The sequence below is a fragment of the Schistocerca cancellata genome, chromosome 9, assembly GCF_023864275.1.
Source record: "Schistocerca cancellata isolate TAMUIC-IGC-003103 chromosome 9, iqSchCanc2.1, whole genome shotgun sequence".
In the NCBI taxonomy this organism is placed as follows: domain Eukaryota; kingdom Metazoa; phylum Arthropoda; class Insecta; order Orthoptera; family Acrididae; genus Schistocerca; species Schistocerca cancellata.
Window position 1 is genome coordinate 160,793,009 of NC_064634.1, and position 14,313 is coordinate 160,807,321.

Here is a 14,313-nt window from a genome sequence, read left to right on the forward strand (position 1 = left end):
TTTTAAGACATAAATCATGAGCAGGGCATTTGCAATGAATTGCAGTCAATCAGCAAAACATCCATAAAAATGTGAATCAAGTGATTTTCTGTTAACCTTATACACTGTCCAGACACATTAATGTCACTATCTTTCAAATGCCTGAATAACTACCTTTTGCTGCACAAACCACTGCGAGATGTGCAGAAAAAGTGTCAATGAGGATCTGGAAGGTATCAACAGGGATGTGGAGCCATGGTCACTCCAGTGCCATAGCCGGCTGCACTAGATTTATAAGCTGAGAAGCCATGATGCGAACAGCCCAATCAAGGTGGCCTCACAGATTCTCGATTGTGTTTAAATTCAGTGAGTTTGGAGGCCAGGAGAGTACGGTAAACTCATCCTGGTGCTCTCCGAACCATACGCCTACACTGTGAGCTGGTGGCATGTTGCATTCTCCAGTTGGTAAATGCCACTGTATCAAGGAAAAACTAACTGCATGTACATGCTATCTGTCTGATAAAGCACGAACGTAATTCAACCGAAAAGGCTACCTGTTCCCACTCAGTGGACATCCAGTTGTTGTACTGGCATGCAAATTCCAGTCTTCATCACCAATGAACAGCAGTCGGCACAGGTGCATGAACCAGGTGCTGTGTGTGGGCCTCCACAGCAACATTCACTGAAAGGTCATTCAAGAGACACTGTTGGTAGCTCCTAAGTTCAATTCTTTCCACAGATTTTTCTGAATAATCCCAGAAACTGTGTTAACATTTTCAGGAGTAACTACAGTTTGCTTGGGGCCAACATTCTGTGCTAGATCAGACATGCTGCCTGTCTGCTGGATTTTGGCAAAGAGCTGGCAAATGACTTTTGCATTGTGTCCTTAAACCGGAAAAACTTGTTGTTCAATGTCAATGGTACGCTATCCTCCTTTTACATTTCAACAGCGGAACTAATCACTCTGAGATGTGATACGCTATTTATAGGCATTACGTATTGTGATTACAGCACCACTTGTTAACAGCTTTTCGAACTATTTCTAAACTTCTGTATAATTCTTGCATATAATTCTTACAGTTTTCATAATAAACTTGTCTATCAATCTTAATTTTCGAGATACTTAATTTTCCTATTAATCTAATGGTTGTCTGTCTCCTAGAGAACACCATCAGCAAATGAAGGTCACTGTGTTAGTTTAGATCATGAAGCAAAAAATTATAAAGTAACCACCCTAACACTCAACTAATTTATTGCAACTATGAGAAAACTACATAAGGAAGCCACATTAAATCAAAGTTCATCTTTCAGCAGTAATAAAGTCACACTTTTAATATCATGTGATCTTGTTCCCTTGGTGGTAAAAACAAATAAATATGCTGAGATCTATGTACTGTAACTTTTTAAAGAATAATTATGGAATCTGAGAGCAGATAATTACAGAAGCCACCGGAAAACTCAGCAATTATTTCACACACACACACACACACACACACGTGCACACTTTCGCATGCCCTCGTAGACACTAAAATTCGTACACGTACACACAATCGACGGATGCATAAATGATAGGCTTGTCATTCTGTACGACAAGTAGAATGACCACCAAATCTCATTAATGTTGTTCGTGTTTAGAGCTGTTACTAGGCCTAGTAGAGTATATAAATGAAAATAATAGCATGAGATGTTGAGCGATCACTGTTGTGAAGGACATGGAGGTGCCTTGTATTTGTTTGAGACAGGGTTATTTGCAACTGACAGAGTCTGAAAGGAATCTACTGTGGGTCTTCATTTGTCCAGCTGGTCGGATAGTGCAATAGCCAGATTTGTGGGGCACCTGAACATGACAGTGGTACAATGTTGGACTGTGAGAACAGGCATACTTGTCAGGGTTCCACTCGACCATCATAAGGGAGGACTGCTGTATTGTGCACCAAGCATGTTGTAGCCCCTTCACATCTGTGCCTGCCCTCTGAGAACAAGTAATGGATTCCCTGCAACATTCTGTGTAGCCCCACACCACAGGCCAGAGATTAGTAGCAATTGGACTAGGAAACTACCATCCCATGTGTAGGCAACACAAAAGTGTTTGGAGAGGTGCTGTGACTGGACAGCATAGAACGCTTATCCGACGTTCTGGAGAGTACAGGGGTCTTACTCCTGGCATCATGGGAGCCCTTGGGTATGGCTTCAGATCACAGCTGGTAGTGATTGAGGGAACTCTCATGGCACAATGATATGTCACGGATATCCTACATCCCCATGTGCTTCCTCATATGCGATAGTATCGAGGTGCCATTTTTCAAGAGGTCAGTGTTCATCTACACAGGGTCCATGTCTCTAGGGACTGTCAGCATGTTGTTCTACTCCCATGGCCAACAAGATCTCTAGATCTGTTAGTGATAAAACATGTGTGGGACCAACTGAGACATCAACTGTCCCACTTTCAGTATCTACGATATCAAGGGCCAGTTATAACAACTGTGACCCAGTTTGCCTCAGGTATGGATACACTTGCCCTATGTTTCACAACCAAATCAGTGCATGCATCCCACTGATAAGTGGGTCCATACTGCCAAGTTCCTTATAAATGTAATTGCAGAGAGAGAGAGAGAGAGAGAGAGAGAGAGAGAGAGAGAGCTGCTCTTCGTTAGAATGATCACAATTCTTAATGAAGTTATTAATAAATCATAAATTGTAGATTTGCTGATACCGGACTTTGAATGCTGCTTGTCAAATTCTTGTTCTGATACTGTTTTCATCTGTCTCCAGTGCATCCGGTTCCTGTTACTCGCTGAAGAATTTGTAAGAGAGGAACTGTAATACTCATCACCAGGTGTTGCATCAGTGCAACTATCCGCAGGAACAGGTAACGACACACTGCCACTTGTGGTGGAGAGGGACACCATTGGGTGCACTTTCTTCAGAGAGGAACGTCCTAAAAGTGTACAAAATCAATAAAAGATAGTAGAAGGTTAAATTAAATTTTAAAAACATATTTTAAATGGTTTCTCTATTTTTAGAAAGCATTATTTGAAAATGGCTAAACTTTCGGAGAAGTTCTGGTTTAGAAAACCAGCTTTTCCAACAGACTGCACAACAATTCTACTGTGTCAAATGTCCACCTTATGTAAGCACCTAAAGGACAAAATAATGAAACAGAAGGCTTATACAAAGGCATACAAGCAATCATTTTCCCTCACTCTATTTGCAAGTGGAGCAGGAGAGATAATGACTATAATAGCAGTGATACAAAATATTATCTGCCATGTACTATAACGTGGTTTGTGGGGTATGTATGTAGATATAGATGATGACATTCAAACAATTATGAACACAGCCTGTGAATAGCAAATTGTGTCAAAAATTCACAGTACATTTAATGTATCTCACAGTTCTGAAAGTCAAGTTTTAACCTCATGGAAAAAAATCCTCAACAACTGCAGATGGTTCTTGAGCATCACAAATGAGAAATTTTGCTGAAATGCCACACTGCATTTTAAAATATGGTACTTAGTTCACAACCAAAAGAGCTACAATATAACAACATACACATCAGTAATTTCCGATTATATCATCAAAACTGCCGTCATTTTCTTACTATGCCTAAAAAGCACTTACCTTCGAAAATGTATACAGAAAAAATATAACAGGTATTATCCACAAATCAGGTAGAAATTTTATTTTGAGCACTGTACACAACCTTTTAGCTTCCCAAGCACAGGATAGGGATGGGATGGAAAGAGAATGGAAGAAAATACAGAAAACTTGAATGAAATAAGTTGTAAAAAGAGGTATGTTTTAAATTTTGTAGTTGCTTTTAAGTACTGAAACTGTAGAATGTTGTGAGATGCAGACCACATGTTGTCACATAATGTGATTTATAATTAAATACCCACACTGTGTCCAATTTTTTTCATATTTTTAATGTGTGACATTTATCTGTAATATGAATATTTCAGTTATATGCATTAGACTGCTTAGTACCGAAGTCAGACAGGTCACGAGGAAGGCAAGTAAAACAAAAGAAAAAGACGGGAAGGCAACTATTTGGGGCAGTTATAAGTCATGGTACACATGTCAAATTAAATGCTGCATAAAGCAGAGAGATAACAATTCCAAATTTTCTAACCAGTTCAAAGAAACCTTCTCAGTAGAAACATATTCAAATCTCTTTTTCCCTGCCCTTTCTTCACACTAAGCACTCTCACCTGACTTCTCCTCTCTCACTTATTTCATCCATTCCTACTATCCTCATTACCTGGACAAAATAATTCCACTGATACAATTAAACTTAAAATTTCACAAAGTGAAATATTTACTATTACTAAAGTGCTAGTCATCCATACCCTTCTGAAGAACAACCACAGTCTGTAACTCAAATTGAATGTGCACTGTACCAACCTTGCCCAACGCATCTACTTGTACTAGGTGTCTGTGACTGTGTTGACTGATTTGATGATGACAAGGACTTGCTCGAGCAACCAACACCCACACTTCGAGATGACCTCTGGAATTGTTCCTGCACATTTCCCATGTAAATCGTATCACTTTTCTGTCTCAACACCTCCTGAAAATACCAGAGAAGCCACATTATAGCTAATTACATTTACATAAAGGTTTCAAAAGAAACTGATCATTAAACTAATGTACAAATTAATTTTTATCCACTCACCTGCTTACTTGGTCTCTCACGATCATCATCTTGATCATCATCATAATTGCTGCTAACAAGCTTGTCTACAACGGATCGTACTAGCTTCTTCCGCAGTGCAGCATCTGATTTGTGATTTTCCACCAGTTTTTGCAACATCTGTACACTCTTTTCCAAATCACGAGCTAGTGTACTAGCACCAGATGCCTGTACTTCACCACTATCAGTGACATCAGATTTTGTACATGCTGATGTCACGTCAGATGGAGCAGAATGTGGTCTCTCCTCTCCTGGGCTAAAATTTTTGACAGTATCAGCTCTGTTGTTTATATGCCTTTGATAAATTTCTCCTGGCACATATTCAAAGCTGTTGGCACTGTCAATTGCTCCACTCACCTCAACTGTCATTCCCGAAGAAATTGCTTGATTGATATTAGAAGCATTCACTGTTGTTTCATGTGATTGTTCTGATCCATTTGTGGCACACCTTGAAGTTTGTGACTGTATAGTTTGAATTACATCACCGAGGCATGGATTTCTGTCTCGTTCTTTTACAAGAGTGTCTGTATCCGGCCTCCGTTCTCCACGAACTTTCTTGTGAGCTCCTTTGCAAGTTCTACCTGGACAGTGACTGCATTTATCATCTTCATACTTTCTCCCCTCCTTTTGCACTTGAACACTGCTGCTAGATACCTCAGTTTGTATTCCAAAATCGTTAACAGTCTTGTCAGCAACATACTTCCTTCCTTTCACAAATTCAATACTTTCTGCACCAATCAAGACTCTGTCAACATTGTTGGAGGCCATTACTCTTTCTTTACAACTCCTACTGCTTACAGGGGTATCACTAACCTGAGACGAGCTACCACTGTGAGATGCATTGTGATCTGTCTGAACGAACACTGATACTTTTCCTAGATTTTTTAAACTGCCAGGTTTTCTTTGTGGTGGTCTGTTATTCACAACTGTTGCTATAGAAGATGATGAAGCTGAGTGGACTGCAGCCATAGCTAGATTGTTGGCATGAGGATTATGAATTCCAAGTTGTACCTCTGGTTTCTGTGTATTGCAATCTGAAGGTTTCAGCAAGAGATTTAGGTCACTCTGGCTTCTATGGAGGTTAGGACTTACTTTTTCATCTGACAACTGATTTGGTCTTAAATCTACCAATGAGCAGCTTCCTGTCCTTTCCAGATTACAGTTCTCAGCACGTCTATTGTCCTCCTTTTCTGGGGTTGTTTGTACTGTCTCCTTGACTTCTGACATTTCCGTTTTCCTTCCTTCACTTTTGTTTTCTCCAATTGATGCATCAGAAGGACTACAGCTTTGGTTTACATTCTGCAGAAGCACTTTATTATTAAGTCGCATAATTGGTGTAATATCATTTTCACTTTTAGTTGTACACAGAGTAGCACTTCTAATCTGTGATGTGTCAATTGGTGTAGAGTGTGCAGCAGCAGTTCTTGATGCAGTAGATTTAACACTTGTCCCTGGTGTTGTGGTATTTATTACTGCAGTGGGTCCAGATTTCCCTTCTGGCTCAGACCTCTCTGGAAACACTGCTAAATGGCCTTGTGCAAGGGCCAGCCTTTCAATTGTGCTCAGGCGCTTCTCATCATTCCTGGTATCATCTGTATAATGTATGTTGTACCTGTAACAATTCAATATCACCTTAAACAGAAAACTGTTGGAGAGGTAAGTCTAGCAGACAATGTTAGATGAAAACTGGAAACAATAAATAGTAGATTTAACTTGCATAAAATTATATTCTTTGCACACAGAATAAAACAATACTTTCATTGTAACTATTCATTATTCAGTCATTAAAATATCAATTTAAAAATACATGTAACAAATACCATACCTACACTGAACTAAGAAAATTCTTGCCAAGAACTTCAATTTGTAATTCACAAAGACCTTTTGGAACATATTGCAGGTAAACAGTAACAAGCCCTAGAATTTGACACAGTCTAACACATTCCCAGAATGAGTCATCTGTAACCAATTGACATACTTATCACCATGTTAAATAGATAATTTCACCAGAAGATGGAAGTAAGGTGTGATGGTGGTCTTCTATTTCTTAATGAATGGCAGAAAATTGTAGAGACAAAGCCGAACCAACATTGATTTCTGAAAGATTTTTTCTGCTTTTAAAAATGTTTATGTGGTTGGTGTTAATTTTAGCATATATCTTGAAGACTGCAGGGAGGATGCTGATAGATCTACAGCTTTTTCATCTTGTCTGTCCGCTTTCTTGTGAGGGAGAATAGTTACAGCATTGTTACATTATAAATACTTCAGAGTTTCAACGTCCTACATCATTTTCCCTTCTACATGTAAAGGCAACCTCAGTTCCACACAGAGCGTCTGCCAGAGTTGTCAACGCAGGATTACAGAGTTGCTACAGCCCTGGCACACTGGTGTGGCATTTCTGTAACACAGGTATACATTCAAAAGAACTTGAAGTGTTAGATTTATGAAGGAGTATCTTTATTATGAAAAGGTTAGTTGCTGCTCACCATATAGCAGAGATGGTGAGTCGCAGATAGGCACAACAGAAAGACTGTCACAAAATAAGCTTTTGACCAACAAGGCCTCTGCCACAAAATAGACCACACACCACCATCTCTGGCAGCTGAAGCCAGACTCTGAAGCTAGAGTCTGGCTTCAGCAGCCAGAGACTGTGGTCATGTGAGTGTGAGTTGCATTTGCATGAGTGTGTGTGTGTCTGTTGGCGAAAAGCTTATTTTGTGACAGTCTTTTTGTTGTGCCTATCTGCAGCTTGGCATCTAGACTATATGATGAGTAGCAACTCTCCTTTTCATACTATTGCTAAATTTCATCCTGGTTTTTCCATTGTCTGAAGGTGTACCTTTATGAAGACAGATCTTGTTTTAATGTCTTGTGGAGGACAGTAACTTTACGACACCAGTTCCCTTACTTTCTGCAAATCAGCATTTGGATTCTTCATGATGTATTATGATCACAATTTTCCGGACAATTTCATAAATATGGAAAGTAAATTCAGCAGCTTACAACTATCTCAAAGAGGAGACACTGACTGCATAAATCACCAAGGTACTGTCAACTACACCTGAAAATAAAAAGGTAGTTTCAATCTAATCAGATGGACCTGCATCACGATTTAAAAACTAATATATTACTGCTGTTGTACCTCAACTTCAATCGTTCCACAAAATGGAAATCTATTGGAACTTTATTGCTACAATCTCACAGTAAGGGAGCCATAGATGGAATAGGTGCAGTTGTGAAATGCCAAGTGTGGAATGCAGTAAAAAAGTGAAAGTTCATTGTAGGTGATGCATCAACTTTTCCTCAGGCAGCTGCAAGTAGGCCTACCACAATTATGCAGATTTGTCATATGCCTACTGATGAAATTCAAGGAATCAATTTGAAACTTAATCTGGTTCCAATATTTTCTTTAGCATCAACACTACCAAACTTAAAAAGCAGCCACTGCTTTTACTACAAGAAAGGATTAGTACACACATATAGAACTTCCCTGTTGCAGATCATCATACTGAAGAATCTATAGAAAGTGTGGAAATTGGAGAATGGTACAAAGTAGGATATGATGATAAATTCTACACTCAAAAAGTACATGCAATTTTTGGAAATTCTTACCCAATCAGTGCAATGAAGGGTGCTGGTCGATACTGGAAATGGTCTGCAATATGTATTGGAATTCTGTACACGCGACAAAATTGTAAAGAAAATTAATCCACCTGATGTCATCAATGCAAAATGGTATTTTCAGTTCTCTGACTTTTAATTGAATTTACAGTTTATTTTCCCAGATGTCACATTCTTATAATTTTTTGTAGTGTTTAAAATATGAAATGTTACTGTTAAGTTTGTCTTATTTGGTAAATAATGTCATATTTTCATTTCTCTGCTCGCAGGAAAAAGTTTTTCCAACAATAAGTGGCAAGTAACATGAGTCACGTAACATTGAGTCATGCGCCTTTTTTCAATATAATACAATATTCTACAAGGTACAGGTATTTTTTAGAACTCTGTAACTGTGTCATCTGAATGCCAAACTACTATGCATTTTCTGTGGTAAAACACAGACCCATACTCTTAATAGTTTGAGGATACTTGTGACCTAAAGTGTACATTATCAATAGGATGTCCTAAATTTGTAACAAGTCACAATATAAATTACATTCTTGTTCTTTAATTTTAACACTCTACATTCACTCTAAAAATACTGAAACAGGATGTATCTGAAAATGTTAAGTATAATACTTGTGAAGACAAGAAAAAGTAACGGTAAATTTACTACATCAAAATATCAGAGGTTTAAAAAACAAAAGTAGGCCTAATGAATTTCAGATCTGTTTAGATGAGCTACAGTCTACAAATCCTGTTGATATTATTTGTATTTCTGAACATCATTTAAGTAGTGAAATTGAAATGCTTAATATGGAAGGGTATAGCTTAGCTTCAAATTATTGTAGAAAAGAGATGGAGAAAGGAGATGGAGAAAGGAGGAGTTGCCACTTACATTAGAAAGGGTCACAATTATATAAACACTGACATTCTTAACTACTGTAGTGATCAGCATTTTGAAGCACGTGCCACACAAGTAGAAACACACAAAAGAAAAATAATTATAGTCACAATATACAGGGCTCCAACTTGTAATTTCCAGCTATTCTCTAAACAGCTTGATGCAGTACTGAATTTCTTAAGTTCTAAAAATAATGAACTCATACTAAGTGGAGATTTTAATTTAAAGTTTTTTGAGGATTGTTACTCATGATCCTTACCAAAGTCTCTTACCACTTCTTATAATCTCATTCCCTTAGTACAGTTCCCAACCAGGTTTTTTATAACATTTTCATTTTCATAGATACTACCACACCAGCAAATCATAGTGTAAATCCAATATTTAATAGTCTTTCAGATCATGATGCCCAGTTGCTTACATTTAATATAGTGGGGTCTGATTTAACTAATAACAGAAAGTGGGAAACTATACGAATAATAAATGAAACAGGAATTGAAGGTATAAAAAACTGTTTGAGGAATACAAACTGGAAAGATGTATACAATTCACCTGGGATAAATGAAAAATATAACTGTTTCTCTAATATGGTCACAGGTCACACTGAAAACTGCTGCCCTAAGAAAGGAATCAAAGCAAATAGATTAAAAGTTTCAAAACCTTGGACTACAAATGGAATAAAAGTATCTTGCAAAACAAAAAGAAGACTGTACTTAATGTCAAGGGGAAAGATGAATACAGAGCCAAATCACATTACAAATTATATTGTAAAATTCTAAACAAAGCAATGAGAACCTCAAATATTTTTATTTTCAAGAAAAAATAAATGCCTCTAATAACAAGATAAAAACTATATGGAACATAGTAAAAATTGAGACAGGAAAAACTGATCACACAAATGAGGAAATTATGTTAAATGTAAATAATGAGTTGATTTAGAGATACCTCCAAAATTGCAGACACTTTCAACAACTTTTTCCTTTCAGTAGCAGACAACTTAGGTTTGCACAGTTCTTCAGAAGACAGCTTAAAATATTTAAAAAATGCATTTCCGCAGAAGTTTGGCAAAATTCAACTATATCCTACCTCAACGAAAGAGATTTCCAATGTTATTAGCTCTCTTACATCTACATCTACATCCATACTCCGCAAGCCACCTGACGGTGTGTGGCGGAGGGTACCTTGAATACCTCTATCGGTTCTCTCTTCTATTCCAGTCTCGTATTGTTCGTGGAAAGAAGGATTGTCGGTATGCCTCTGTGTGGGCTCTAATCTCTCTGATTTTAATCTCATGGTCTCTTTGTGAGATATACGTAGGAGGGAGCAATATACTGCTCGACTCTTCGGTGAAGGTATGTTCTCGAAACTTTGACAAAAGCCCGTACCGAGCTACTGAGCGTCTCTCCTGCAGAGTCTTCCACTGGAGTTTATCTGTCATCTCCGTAACGCTTTCACGATTACTAAATGATCCTGTAACGAAGCGCGCTGCTCTCTGTTGGATCTTCTCTATATCTTCTATCAACCCTATCTGGTACTGATCCCACACTGCTGAGCAGTATTCAAGCAGTGGGAGAACAAGCGTACTGTAACCTACTTCCTTTGGTTTCGGATTGCATTTCCTTAGGATTCTTCCAATGAATCTCAGTCTGGCATCTGCTTTACCGACGATCAACATTATATGATCATTCCAATTTAAATCACTCCTAATGCGTACTCCCAGATAATTTATGGTATTAACTGCTTCCAGTTGCTGACCTGCTATTTTGTAGCTAGATGATTAAAAAAACAACAACAAACAAATGTTCCAGTAGTTATGAATAAATCAGCACTACCATAATTAAATGTTGCTCCTCAGAACTTTGTGACATACTGAGTTACTTATGTAATGAATCACTCCACAGTGGTACTTTTCCAGATAAGCTTAAACATGCTATCGTCAAACCATTACACAAAAAAAGGTGACAAATCATCAGTGGAAAACTTCCATCCCATTTCATTATTGGCAATACTTTCAAAAGTGTCTGAATGCGTTATGTACAATAGACTTTATAAACACTTAGTACAGAAAAAATATTCTCATTCACAATCAGTTTGGATTGTCAACTGATCAAGCTGTATTCACTTTTACAGGTGATATACTATAATCAATAAATCAAAAGTTATTACTTGGAATATTCTGTGATCTGGCTAAAGCTTTTGATTGTGTTAAGCATGATATCCTTATACAGAAGTTAAAATATTATGGGATAACAGGAGTAGCAGGCTCATGGTTCTCATCTTATCTTTTTAATAGAAAACAGTGTGTTGTCTGTAACAGGCTTACCACATAGCAATAGTCATTCAAAATACGAAACCATCAGACAAGGGGTGCCCCAGGGCTCTATTTTAGGTCCCTTGGTGTTCCTTTTATATATTAATGACTGTCCATATGCAGTGTCACAAAATGCAAATTTTGTCTTATTTGCAGATGATACAAGTATTGGTATAAAAAACAGTACCCGTGATCTCAGTGAGCAATCAGCTAATGAAATATTTGTAAGTATCAATGGGAGTGTCACTGAATTTTGACAATACCCAGTACATACAGTTTAGTACCTCACAAAGAATACCTGACCCTTTAAGTATAATGTATTCAAACGATGAAATTAAAGCTGTAGACAGTGTCAAATTTTTAGGACTACAAATTGACCACAACCTAAATTGGAAAACTCACACTCTAGACTTAATGAAACGCCTTAGTTCAGCTACATTTGCAGTACGCATGATAGCAGAAACAGGTGATTTAAAAATGAAGAAGTTAGTTTATTCGACCTACTCCATTCACTATTGAGTTATGGAATCATCTTTTGGTGAAACTCCTCTCACAAAGAGAATATTTTCAAAATTCAGAAACGAGTCATTAGAATTAGATCTGGTGTCAGTCCTAAATCATGCAGAGACCTCTTTAAGAAACTTGGTACTCTAACTACTACTTCTCAGTACATATACTCATTGATGCCCTTTGTCATTTCCAACATTTCTCTTTTTACACAAAATAGTGCAAAACATGATTATATTACCAGAACCAGAAACATCTGTATAAGGACTATAAAAGCTTAACATTAGCACAAATCCGAGTCAAATACATGGGTACCCATATATTCAATAACTTATTAGAGGATATCAAAGGTCATGTAAGTGATAAAGATTGGTTTCAGAGTGAATTAAAGAACTTCCTGTTGGCCAACTCCTTCCACTCCATCGATGAATATCTTCACAAGGATTATAGCTCATAACTCTGTCTGCATTAGAATTGTACAATATCTATGTATCTGGCTAAAAAAATCTTTGACTCTTTCCACATTCCAGAGACTCCTCTGCAAGGGATCCATGGAAAATGATAAATGTCATGTAATGTAATGTAATATTTTAGGTCCTTTTCAATCTTTAATGTGGATGTAAATCATTCAAACAAATTAAATAGTAGTCAGCAACATTCAAACATCAGTACCTAAGGCAACAGGGCTCCAGGAAAAATGTGAAGAGATCAAAAAAGAAATGTCTGTCTGATGGGCTGAGTCAGCTTACAAGAGTCAAAAAGACTTTCAGTAAAATTAAAAGCATGGGTGTCAACATTAAGAGTGTAATGGTAACTTCACTGTTAAGTGCAGCTGGGTGGGAGCATAGTGCAGGAAAGACTACACTGGAGGTCACTATGAGGAGGAGCACTTGTCTGATGATGTGACACTTGAAGGAATGAAAGCTGATATGGAAGACATATGGGATCCAGGGTTAAAGTCAGAGTGTAATAGAGCTTTGGAAGACTTGTGATCATGTAAGGCAAAAGAGATGGATGACATTTCTTTGGAATTTCTGAAATCATTGGGGGAAATGGCAATCAAGTGACTGTTCTAGTTGTTGTGTAGACTATTAGTCTGGAGACATGCCATCAGACTGAAAAAATATCATCCACAGACTACACATTCACACAATCCTGAAGAAACCAAGGGCAGATAAATGCAAGAATTATCGCACAATCAGTTTAACAGCTCGTGCATTCAAGCTGCTGAATGGGAAACAGAGCTAAGGATCTGTTAAATGATGAAAAGTCTGGCTTCAGGAAAGGTAAAGGCACAAGAGAGGCACTTCTGGCAATGAGATTGATAATGAAAGGAAGACTTAAAAAAACTTAAGACCCACATTAACAGGATTTGTCGGCTTGGAAAGAGCATCCAACAATGCTACATGGGGCAAGAAGTTTCAAATTCTGATAAATAAGAGTAAGATCTAGGGAAAGATGGATAATACACAAGATGTGCCAGAATAAAGGTGGAAAAATATGAATGGTAGACTAAGACTGCAGTGCTCTGGTTAGTCTTTTGTCCTACTGTCCAATCTATACATTGAAAAAAAAAAAAAAACAGATCTGTTGGTGACACTGCTATCCACAGGGAAAGTGAAGAAGAATTACGGTAGGCCTACACATTGAGTGGAATGAACAGTGTAATGAGTAAACAATAGAGATTTAGAGCAAACAAAAAAAAAGGTGAATGATATTAAAAGTAGCAGAAATGACAGCAATCAACTTATCATCAAAATATGGGACCATGAAGTTAAAGAATTCTCTTACATTGGAAGTAAAATAATATGACGGATGAAGCAGAAGGGACCTAAAAAGCAGATTAGCACAGGCAATGAGAGCACTCTTGGCAAAGAGAAGTCTGCTAGTATCAAAGCTCCACCTTAATCTGAGGAAAAAAACTCCTGAGAATGTACATCTGGAGAACAGCATTGTACAGTTAGTGAATCACAAACTGTGAGAAAACAGGAAAGAAGAGAAAAACAAGTCTGAGCTATGGTGCTAGAGAAGTATACTGAAAACTACATGGAATATAAAGAATTAGGAGGTTCTCTGCAGAACTGACAAAGAAAGGAACATATGGAAAACACAGAGAAGAAGAAGAAACAGGATGATACAACACACATAAAGATCAGAAAATAACATCCATGTTACTAGTAGGAGCTGAGACAGGTAAAACGTGGAAGGTAAGACAACTGGAATAGGGCCTACATCTAACAAATAACTGACTATAAATAATAGAATAGGTAAAAAATTCTACTCACCAAGCGACAGCAGGAGAACACGTAAATAAAAGGTTGC

The 14,313-nt window shown here is 37.5% G+C and overlaps 1 protein-coding gene across 6 annotated transcripts in view; it reads right to left on the bottom strand.

The window, feature by feature from the left end:
* LOC126100634 (uncharacterized) overlaps window positions 1–14,313 on the bottom strand; it is a 93,609-nt gene that overhangs the window by 61,501 nt on the left and 17,795 nt on the right. For 5 of the 6 annotated variants that reach the window (XR_007522192.1, XR_007522193.1, XM_049911262.1 and 2 more), the window contains exons 2-4: window positions 4,655–6,284; window positions 4,384–4,549; window positions 2,693–2,917 (exon numbers count right to left, since the gene is read on the bottom strand). Coding sequence is in view for 4 of the 6 variants with exons in the window: in XM_049911262.1 (XP_049767219.1) it covers window positions 2,693–2,917; window positions 4,384–4,549; window positions 4,655–6,284 (2,021 nt within the window). In the remaining 2 variants the exon portion in view is untranslated. Of the gene's footprint in view, window positions 1–2,692; window positions 2,918–4,383; window positions 4,550–4,654; window positions 6,285–6,497; window positions 6,588–14,313 lie in introns of those variants that run through there. The other variant, XM_049911263.1, reaches the window with a different exon arrangement.